Consider the following 12,020-nt stretch of genomic DNA (forward strand, 5'->3'; position numbering starts at 1 on the left):
ATACGAAAAACATGGAATACTATACAAATCTCTTGTTGGAAATGATATTTATTTATTTTTTATTGATATAATTGACGCAGGTGTTATATACTTACACAAATATTTCATAAAAGAGACACAAAAGGAACACAATTAATCGCATACGCTCTGTCAATCTTTCATTCGTCGCCCCGCGGAGATAGATTTTGTACTAACAATTGATTGCTGTCGCATGCGTACTTGGCGTCTCATCTTCGCTGCGTTTGCATCTGTTCCAGTACGTATTTTGTTTTAAAAATTGAACCAAACGACTTGAGTTTTTTTGAGAAGCTAGAAGGATTAACTTATTAGATGACATGTTTTCGTTGTTTCGAAAAAATTACAATTGTTGGAATAGCGAAGAAAATAGTAAAAATATTAAGAAGTTCTTTTTTCATTTTTTTTCTGATCCTATAGTGAAAATTTAACAAATACCTCTTATACACTTAATTAAGATACATACACGCTGAAAATTGCAGGGTATAAGTTACAAACTATTAAAAGTGGTTAGACTTACAAGTTAGAGTTACAAATAAGTTACAAAACTAAAAAACTCGTACTTTCGACTTATAAACCTGAAGATTTTTTACTACTTCGGTGCTCGTAGCTTCTTTGCTTGGACCGACGAATTTTGTTATGACTGGGCCCGATAATGGTGGCCTGACCTAGGTCACTCTGAAAGTCACCATCGGGTGTCGATCGAAAACCAAGAGACAGGAATACTGTTTCGTTGAACGTCGACTAGAATGGTCATAAAACCAGCTTTCGATTTCACTATTGTTATTAAGCAGTATTATTGATATATATACATAGATAGTAATGATATACTTAGTCATGGCAATAAGGAAACTGTAACATCGCAGCTTCACTTTTCTTTTTCTTAGATATATAAGTCTACAAGAGGCATATTTCGAATGTTCATTATAGGCTAAGATAAAAAAGTTGAAAAAAGTGTCTGTTACTATTTTTGTGCGTGTTTTGTCAAACATTTCCCTGTACATTGTGAAACAACTAATTACAATTAAATCATTAAAACTTAATTATCTAGACTAATCTTTAACTTCTCATAAACATTCAAATCATTTTATGGATAACTAGCTGACGTACCCGCTCTCGCGCGGGCAGTTTCATATTGCAAATCATATTTTAGTTCGTATATACAGACTAGACTGTAATATACCGTGAATAAATAAACAGCATAGAATTTTGGATAGTGCAGTATGAATCACATCGATTTGCGGCTTTTTAAACTTTTTTGTCTGCCTCAGCTCATCGTTAGCTAAAGAACATTGTCGCTGGACTGTTCCTTCGACTAACTTTGGCCAACAGGAATAAATGGGCTGTTGAGCGCCGGGCGAGAGGCCAGCGACTGACGATCGAAATACAATGTAAACAGATAAGGAATGAAACGCATGAATGCAAATTTAATCTTTTATAGTTTTCAGTATACATTCATTAAAGTGTCACGAATGAACTGAGGAGATTCTGTCGGTGGAAATGAGTCCAAATACGACATCATTCGGATTATTTTCAATAATATATCATTTTCATTCGCAACATTACGTATGAGTAACAATTTGTAGTAAAAGAATAACTCTGTTTATTCTAATAAACGAATATTTCTATTTATTGCCTGGTGTCAACAGATACGTTTGTACGTGTAGTAAAAGAACAAAGGATAGTTATTGTACGTGTGGTCCAGTGTGGTCTTCGACCGTCTGCCCGCCCGATTCGCATAACGCGAGACGCGTCGAGTCGCGTCGAGCTTCCTTTCTTCCCCCCTCGGTCGCAGGATCGTCTTTTGGTTCTCGCGTCCACGACGCATTTCGGCCGCCTGGATGACGTAATATTCCTTTTCGAGGAAGCCTCGTTCTCATTCGGCCAAACTGACCAAATCGTCGTCCTCGACGTTTCCCCTGAGCTATCCTTCTGTAACATGTTTATAATAATCGAACTAATTAGCAGGGTCAGATATCTGTAATACAAGAGGTATTTGATTGGCCCGAGCCATGACTACCATCCCAGAGTGATCAGTTCCGCATAGCAACCACGGCTCGACTCAATGCCAATACTAGAAACACGCAAGTTAGTATGAGGATAGGCTGAACGTTCTTAGGTTTAACTTCCAGCTGTTTTTACGGTCGCTAGCCTTGCCAGGGACACCGGCGGACTGAGTGGGCGACCAGCCGCCTCAGTCCAGTGTTAACCTTGACTCCGACTACTTCTGGTCCTGGTCTCCGCCCAGACCTCCCTTAGGTTCGGAATTGACCACATTCCGTACCGGGACGGCCTGAACTCGACCTGGGTCCAGGCCTCGCCCGGGCCCATCATTGAACACAATTTTGACCCAGAATTGTTCCTTAAGGCCACGGACTCCGACCAAAATTAAATTCTACCTTACCCGAATACGGTAACGGCAGCCCTCCGTCGACTCGCCCGGCTTACTGGGTGCCATCAAACGTGACCCATCTCCGCATACTGTCGACTGCCACCACGCTGCGACGGTTAGGGGACTTCTTCAAGTCCCGCAGATCAGCGACTTCGTACCGGTCATTTGGTAGGACAGCGGTCACCTTGAAGGGCCCCTTTGCCACGGCCAACAGCTTTCTGCTTCCTCCGGTTGCCCCCGGATTGGCTGCTATCATGACAACATCTCCTACGACATACTTGAGAGGTTTGTATCTCCGCACATCAAATCGCCTTTTCTGCTCCAGCTGTTCGGAGTCCGTAGCGGCCTTCGCCCGGTCCCGCATCTCCTGGAGATCCACCTGATCTAACGCAGCTTGGATATGGGTCAGCAACCTCGCATCCGCCAAACTACGCGATTTATACCCAAACAGGAGCTGCGTTGGTGCTTTTTGGGTGGTCCGATTGGTAGTGCAATTAATTGCACTTTGGACTTTCTTCACACTTTGATCCTATATATCCTCTGCTCCACCAGCACAGGTAGCCGCAAGGGAGCTCAGAACCGTGCGATTCATCCTCTCGCACTGGCCGTTTGCACGTAGTGTAGCCACAGCATTGAGCACATGCCTTATGCCATGTTGATCACAAAAGGCCTTAAATGTGTGCGAGGTAAAAGCCGACCCTCTGTCACTTATAATACGGGTCGGTACCCCGAAAATTGCAATCAATTGACCCAACGCCTTCAAAACACCTTTCACTGCCGTGTCTCGAACGGGTTAGAGTATGCAAAACTTGGTGAAACCATCAACGATAGTGAGAGTTTGCGTATTCTTATTACGACTACGCATAGCAATTTTTTCTATGGGATGCAGTAAATGTGTGAAATGGCATAGCAATTTTTTCTATGGGATGCAGTAATCCAGGCTTTCGCCCACCCGGAGTTTTATAGTACAAGCAATTAAGACATGACCGGACATACTTGGAGACGAATTTTCTCATTCCCTTAAACCAATAATGTTCCTGCACGTTCTCTAGTGTCTTCTCTAGAGCAAAGTGCCCTTGTTCGTCGTGGCAGTACCTTACTATATTAAATCGTGTCATTTTAGGTACGATCCACTTGTTCCCCTTTTCCGTCTTCCGAAATACAATACCTGCTTTCAGTATATATTTATCAAAGTATTGTTTAGTATTCGGTTGTACATCGCCTGATTCTAATATCTGCCGAACAACCTCGAGGTTAGGATCTTGCATTTGTGCCACCTTGATCCATTCCGCTTCGGTAATGTCGATAGCATAGCATTCTACTGGGTTCCTACTCAAATAATCTACATGGGCCAGCTTGGTTCCCGGACGATAAACAATATTGAAGTTATAGTCCTGCAAATACACCCACCAGCGGGCTACTCTAGGTTGGATATCTTTTTTATTCGCCGTGGCCCGAATTGCACTACAGTCGGTCACTACCGTGAATTTGATCCCTAGTAGGTACACCCTAAATGTCTTTAACGCCACAACGACTGCTAACGTCTCTAAATCATACGAATGGTACCTTCGCTCCTCGGGAGTGGTTTTACGGCTGTAATAAGCGACTACTCGGTTCTCGTTCCCGTGTTTTTGAAATAGAATCGCCCCTAATCCAATCGCACTAGCGTCTGTATGCACCTCCGTTTGTAGCACCGGATCATAAATAGCTAAAATAGGTCTATCTACTAAGGCTCGTTTTATTTCTTTCAGGGCTTCTGATGCTCTAGGACCCCATCTCCAAGGTACGTTCTTACGCAAGAGATCCGTTAGAGGTGCCGCTTTGCGAGCAAAATCCTGAATGAATTTGCGAAAATATCCCGCAAGTCCCAAGAACTGACGAACTTGCTTTACGTTCTGCGGATCGGCAGCTTTCGACACGGCTTCAACCTTGTGTGCTCCCGGACACACCCCATTTTCTGAGATTTCGCGGCCTAGATAATCAATTTTATTTTGGAAGAATCTACATTTGATCAAATTTAAAGTCAGGTTATTTGCTCGCAAGGCCCTTAAAACTCTCTCTAGTTGCTGAAACGCCTCCTCCAGGGTTCGGGATGGAATTAATACGTCGTCTATATACACGAGCGCGAGGTCTTTAAGTACTCTTTTGATCATAGCCTGGAAGACTGGCGGGGCATTGACCAATCCAAACGGCATGCGCAAGAACTCCCATTGCCCATCTGGGGTAACGAAGGCAGTTTTTTCTATTGAATCGGGATGTATCGGGAGCTGATAAAATCCCGATTTCAAGTCTAATGACGTGAATAATTTCTTTTTATTACCAAGCTGGTCTATTTGGTCTTCGATAATTGGCAATGGGAACTTTATAATTTTAGTTTTCCGATTAAGAGCCCTATAATCTATTGCCATACGAGTTTCTCCATTTTTCTTCCTAACTAGTACTACTGGACTACCGTATGGCGACGTACTCTCGCGGATAATGTTATTTCTCTCTAACTCTGCTATCATATCTCTAACCTTGTCTCTATCGGGTTTTGATAGCCGGTATGGTTTATGAAAGACCGGCTCGTTATCCGTTAGTTCAATTTTCATCTCTCCCGCAGTTGTTCGGCCTAACTCTCCGTAATTGAACGAAATACATTCCCTGTAGTCATTCAATAATCGTAGCAATCGAGTCTTACTCCTAACATCGAGCTCGTTGCCCCAAATATTACCCTCCCCTATAGGTCTCCGTTTCCCCAGGTCTACCATATTAATCTCTAACTTGTTATTCCCTTTTCCCGTTCGTTATAGGTAAATGTTATACCGGAAGAATCCGATATTGCTTGAACTCCTGCCTTAAATAAAATATCTCGACCGATGATTATTTCTTTCGACAATTGCTCATCCGCCACAATCAAAACATTTATTTTAAACGGAATATCATCAATAAGGATTTTAATTTTTGAACGAGCTATGGGTACTACCAACGAATTATTAAACCCGGATAACGTCTTTTTTGTTTCTTTGAATGCTAGGCTCAGCTGTTGAGCTACGCTCTCCCGAATTATCGAGCAATCACTGCCTAAATCGATTGTGCATATTTTCTCTTCCTTCCCGACTAAGCATTTCTTTAGTGGTTTGTTTACCTTTCCCGACTCGACCTCTAACACCTGAGCCGAGGGGCCCATGTTGTCTGCGTGCGACGGCGGCGGTGCCCCCTCCCCCTTAGTTAGCCATGCATTCTTCCCGTTACCCCCTCTACTCTCGCTACGCTGTTTCTTATAACATTGGTTTTCCGCGTGACCCGGAATATTACAATAGCCGCATCTTACCGATTTCATTTTGTCTGTGGCACCCGCGGTATTCTCCTTCCTAGCTAAGTCGATCCCTTGTGACCCCTTACTAATCCCTTTCGTTCCCTTATTTTCTAAATTGGGACAATTAAATCGTTTATGACCTCTTTTGCCGCATCGAAAACATGCGTCCGAATCGAAACGGTTGTGCGTCTCTCTCGCCCCTTCCCGACCGACGGGCCGTTTCTTGTCCTTCCCCGCTTTTAAGCTATTAGCTATTTCTACCGTAAGTGATTCTAGGCACCGCGTCAATTCCGGAATGGTCTTTTTCTTAGCCGTTGTCAAACTCATTCTTATTTGATCGTCCTGTATCCCGTGTACCACAAATTCCACAATTTTTTCTTCGGGAACATTTAAATTCAATTTATTTAACCTCTTTATCTTTTCGAAACAATACGATTGCAAACTCTGGCCCAAAATACTTTTATACGACGCAGCGTCTTCCAACAATTTTCCAAAATTTTCCTCTCCAGAAAACTGCCGGGTAATAGTTTCCGAAAATTCGCGCCACGTCATAGGGGAGCTCGTGAGCCCATCATACCATTTTTTTGCTATGCCCTGTAATTTAATTGCGGCGAAAAAAACCTTATCCGTATCATCCCAATTAAAAACCTTAGCAAATTCATTAATTTTTCTCAACCATTCTAACACTGCCAGGTTTCGCGATTCCGGATCAAACTCTGGTATAACCCGTTCATTCGTGTAGCGTTTAGATTGCCCCGAACCCGTCTTAATGGCCTCCGTCAATGCCAGTGTCAACCTTGCTAAATCGGACTCACCCGACTCCAGGGTACCATTACCCAGACTCATGATGCTCCTTCTTTCCTCCTGTCGACGCTCCCTCGATCGGCTCCTGCTGCGTGTTTCTCCGCGTTTCGAAACCGTGCCTCGAGGTACCCTCAGAACGTGCGGACTTCTGAAGCGCTGTCGGTTACCACTACTCGATTCCCTGGATCGTTTTTGACACCGATCTTCCGGCTTCCTTGATCGACTCCTCCCGTGTGGTGAAACTGACTCCTTTCGTCTTCTACCCCGATTCGTTTTTCTCGATCGCTTGCTGCGATCACTTTTACTCGATTCATGTGGCATCTTATAACCACTTGGCACTTTTTAAACTGTCACTGGAGAATTTATTTCGCACGTGTGTGTATCCCACTTCTGAACTGTAGTAAAAGAATAACTCTGTTTATTCTAATAAACGAATATTTCTATTTATTGCCTGGTGTCAACAGATACGTTTGTACGTGTAGTAAAAGAACAAAGGATAGTTATTGTCTGGTGTCAATAGATACGTTTGTACGTGTGGTCTTCGACCGTCTGCCCGCCCGATTCGCATAACGCGAGACGCGTCGAGTCGCGTCGAGCTTCCTTTCTTCCCCCCTCGGTCGCAGGATCGTCTTTTGGTTCTCGCGTCCACGCCGCATTTCGGCCGCCTGGATGACGTAATATTCCTTTTCGAGGAAGCCTCGTTCTCAAATTGATCAATTACACTCGAATTTGGACGCATTTTAATCGGGAGAATTTCTTCAACTCATTCATGACATTTTCATTAAAATATATTGCAAATTGTAAAAGTTTAAATTTTCATTCGTGTGTCATTCCTTATCTCATCTACGTCTGTTTACATTGTATGCCGATGGGTCGTCGCTAGCCTTGGACGTTCGGCGATAATCGAAATCTCGCCACGAACCGTAGGCCCACGTAGGCCGTAGCTATTCCATCGTTCTCGTCACGGGTAGAATTGCATGCGAGACATGAGGCAACAGCGTCAGAAACACGATACTTTCCGGCAACACTGTCTTCGCGGAGGAAATACACAAACCCAGCTTGATGGTAACGGGGAACAAAATTTATTTGTGGGTACTGCCGCTAGATGTCGTATTATCAAGCCGTCCCAAATATCGATTTTGTGTTTCCGCTGGCGTCCGATTGTTTACATCCGCGCTTCGATCGATTCGGAGTTGGCCCCAAAGGAGTCTCCCCCCTTAAAGCTACCTCAGGTGTTCCACAGGGTGCACATCTAGGTCCATTATTTTTTAATCTTTTTATTAATGATTTAGCTGATGTTTTTGTTTTGTCAACAGCAAGTTTCTGTATACGCCGATGACCTCAAAATTTCTAGAAGAATTTCGGATGTTAGTGATACGCACAAACTTCAGGCTGATCTCACAAGATTTTGTGATTGGTGTAGAAAGAACAAGATTTATCTTAATCTCACTAAATGTTATGTAATGAGGTCATCCCGTAAAATGCATCCCGTAAGTTTTGATTATAATCTTGATGGTCATAAAGTAATAGAAATTAATGAAACTAAAGACCTTGGCGTTTGGATTACACCAATGTTAAATTTTTCAAAGCACTACAATAACATTGTAAGCACTGCTCTCAAAACATTAGGTTTTATCAAACGTTTCTCTATTAATTTAAAAAATATTAACACCATTAAATTACTGTATTTTCAATTAGTTCGGCCTCAGTTAGAGTATGCTTCAACAGTCTGGTCTCCCCAATTTTCAAAATATATGTTAATGGTAGAAAGAGTGCAGCACAAATTTATCAGGTACATTGCCTTTAGACTGAACACCCCTATGCGGCGTAATGATCACGACTATGTACCTTTATTAAACACACTAAATATGAATTCTTTGGCTGATCGCAGAGTTGTCAACGATCTTTCTTTTTTATTCAAGCTTATAAATGGTCAGATCTCATGTCCTCAATTGTTGCAGCTCGTTAACTTTTGTGCTGCTGCAAGGTGTGTTAGAAAGAATCATATATTTTATCATGATATGGTAAAAACTAAATATGGTTCAGGCAATCCAATTTATCGAATCCTGAAATCAACCAATAATTTCACGGATCTGATTGACTTTTTCAGTGGCTCTATTAAATACTTTAAGGCATCCCTACATAGAGCACTAAGAACTGTTTAATCTTGTTAATATTTCATTAAAAATTTCCTGTTGTGACTAATTCCATACTGTATAATATATTGATGTAACTGTTTCTAATCTTAATTGTCATTAATTGTTATATATGTATACTGGGTTAATACCTGTTAAATTACTAAATAAAAAAAAATAAAAATAAAGATTTCCAAGACCGTTCAAGACTCGAATCCGCTCAAGACTTCGAATCTGGTCAAGACTTCGAATCCGCTCGAGACTTCGAATCGCCTCGGAACTTCGAATCCGCTCGAGACTTCGAATCGCCTCGGAACTTCGAATCCGTTCAAGACTTTCAAGACTTTCAAGACTTTTGTAGCTTCGAATCAGATTCGAAGCGATTCGAAGTTTTCGTCCGTGTACAGATTCGAAGCGATTCGAAGCGTTCCAAATCCCATCACAGCTTCTTTTACGTCACTTTTTCCCCTAGCGGAAACCGAGTTTGCTCATGAGGGTACATAGATAATCAACAAAAAAAATAACCTCTGAAACAAAATGGCGGCAGCGATTATATGGCGAAGTTTATTCTTATAAGTAGATTGTAGATTTTTCAATAAGCCTCCAAAGGGTAATTAAGTTTTAATTTTACTTTCAATTAAATCAAAACACATAACAACAAGCATATGTTACATTCTTCTGTATGTTAATTACCCCATAGAAATTAGTATTTCCAATAGGTTACTAATGTTATTTAACGAAAATGCACATGTAATTTTTAAAATTTATAAATAATTTTCTAAGAAACTTGTGAACGAAGTAAAGGAAAATTATTAAGGGAAGTTGAATATATCATTATCAACACTCAATTGTAATATAACAATTACTGTTCAAAATACCATTGTGTAAAGGTTAGTTCTGTGTATATTAAACAGTGATTGTATACATTTATATACTAAATATCCAGTAAATTATTTGATATTTTATCTTAATTTTTTGTAATGTAACCCAAAATTAACTCATTTTCAACTTTAGAAGATTATTTACAAGATTTACAAGATTTACAAGATTATTTAATGCATGTTTGTTTGCAGATATGGATCCAGAATTTCTTTCTAGGCTGATTCCACAAAACAAGGACCACGTCCGTCCAGCATGCAAGAAATGTGGGTATGCTGGACACCTGACCTACCAGTGTCGCAATTTCATTAAAGTTGATCCAAATAAAGAGATAGTGCTGGATGTTAGTAGTACGAGCTCTGACAGTGATGAAAATTATGTAACACCTCTGACTGAATTACGAGAGAAAGAATTAAAAAAAAAGCAAAAGGAGGCAAAGAAGAAACACAAAGAAAAGAAGAGTAATAAGAAGTCTAAAAAGCATGAAAAACTAGAGACTAGTAATACTGATCCTGAAACAGATGATTCCAACAACAAGGATGACAAGAAACAGAAACATAAGAAGAGGAATAAGAAGTCAAAAAACCAAAAACATAAGAAGCATAAAAAGGATGACATATCAGACAGCAATTACGATGATAAAAAATAGTTTTTTTTAATTTAGACTAATAAGTACCATAATTTTCAATGGATATTGTAAATACTGACTAACAATAAGTGTTATTATTGTGATGTATATGGAATGAGTAACAAAAGTATTTGACCGTTAAGACAGTTAAAGATACATGAAGTTGAAGAAATAAAATGTATAAAATCACTGCACAATTTATATACATTTTGTGATCAAATATGTACATGCAATTCATAGTATTATCAATCAAAATTTATATGGTTAATGTACTTTACTATAGGTTTCCTCATTTATTGACATAATATGTATAGAAATTGTGAAATTGTAAAATATTGTATCAGTGTTGATGTGAAAATGTCATGTTGGATTATTCTTGTTGCTCGCTGTAAATGAAATTGTATGATATGTAAACCTACATAAAACTGCAATTATGCATGTTAATAAATTGAGGTATCAGTTTTATAGAAATGGTGAATATAACTCTGATAACCAGTTGTGTATAAGTTTCGAGCAAACTGCCAGTAATAAATAACAAAAGTTTAAAAAATCATAGCCATCTGTTTCTGCATTTGACTTAGGTTTTGCAGGCAACGCCGGCTGACAAAATGGTAAAGCAAATTGGCAGAAAGTCTTGCATCATGACATATGTCAAATTGAGGGCAAAACCAGTACAAGGTTTGCATAAGCCAATATGCTGCATATGTTGCTGCTAATGTGAGTGCAAGGTGTTTATAGCAAATCTTGCAAAAAACTTATAGCCATAACTTTATAATAGGCATTCGACAGAATTTAGCCTTGCAGTTTTGGCTAACTGGGTAATTTCCGATTCCTTGCACAATAGTTTTTACCTTGTTAATAAGTAATTTGCAAATTATGAATTCTATGCTTTTATACCATATTCCAATGTAATGAAAACTTTTATACTGTTTAATAAAGTTACTATTTTATTTTCAGTCTCATAGAGATACTTTCAGAAAATTATGGTTTAAAGTTTGTTATTATGTAACTATCTATTTATAATTTACTATCTAAAGTACTAGGTTTATATATAATTGTGCCAATTTCATCTGAAAACCTTCAAATTGGTCTTAACGGGTGAGACTCCGTGGCCCGTGTGCTGTTCCGTACGCTCATACAATCAACGGGAACCCTGTATGTATACGCGATACACGAGAGAGCCATTCGATTTCGTAGAATCCAACTTCTGCCTCGACAATTGCACAAATGCACTTTTCACTGGTATAGAACTCACGGGTAGACTTCCCTACAGGGTGGTCTGGTCCGTATAAACACCAATAAACACATTTTAATTGAAAGAATTAGAATTTTAGAAATTGTGCGATTGTGACAGACGCCGATGAAGCACACAAGATGGCTGCTCAAGTCACATTTTGTCAAATATCACACGATTTAGTTGTTTTCTCGTTAAATGCTGACCAGACCACCCTGTACACCACTGTCACACTATCGTAGAAATCCGATTTTTGTTAATTTATCACTTGTGGAAGGCGTAAGTTGGATTCTACGATTTGACGCGTCCAGGTTCAGGAATATACAGTGGTATAGTTCAAGGATTCTCCACTAGCCGCGCTTATGGTAGTTGTCAGTCACTTTGGCCATGTTACCACCGACCATCGATAAAACAGAGGGAAGTCGGTATATATAACCTCGCAACACGTGCTGGATCGTATCAATTGTTTTGTTACGCTGTTGCCATTCGACAATTCTGCCCATCAGGAGAACGATCGAATACCTACGGCTCGTGGCGAGATTTCGACTCTCGCCGAACATTGGAACAGAATAGTGCGACTGAAAGAGATTCAAAAATGAAGCAATACTTACGTACTAATGTGTGCAACGATAAAC

General features: G+C 40.1%; 1 protein-coding gene across 1 annotated transcript; it reads left to right on the forward strand.

Annotated features, from left to right (window-relative positions):
* The first annotated feature begins 9,491 nt into the window (after window positions 1-9,491).
* On the forward strand, window positions 9,492-10,172 carry LOC107193180 (protein SREK1IP1-like). Its single transcript, XM_015582581.1, has 2 exons — window positions 9,492-9,534; window positions 9,718-10,172. The coding sequence occupies exon 2, from the start codon at window positions 9,720-9,722 to the stop codon at window positions 10,170-10,172; it is 453 nt and encodes a 150-aa protein (XP_015438067.1). The 5' UTR covers window positions 9,492-9,534; window positions 9,718-9,719.
* The last annotated feature ends 1,848 nt before the right edge of the window (window positions 10,173-12,020 follow it).

This window comes from Dufourea novaeangliae, unplaced genomic scaffold (assembly GCF_001272555.1).
Source record: "Dufourea novaeangliae isolate 0120121106 unplaced genomic scaffold, ASM127255v1 scaffold677, whole genome shotgun sequence".
Classification (NCBI taxonomy): Eukaryota; Metazoa; Arthropoda; class Insecta; order Hymenoptera; family Halictidae; genus Dufourea; species Dufourea novaeangliae.

Excerpts from the sequence above, each read along its gene's own strand:
- LOC107193180 (XM_015582581.1), top strand. The coding sequence starts at position 9,720 with ATGGATCCAGAATTTCTTTCTAGGCTGATTCCACAAAACAAGGACCAC.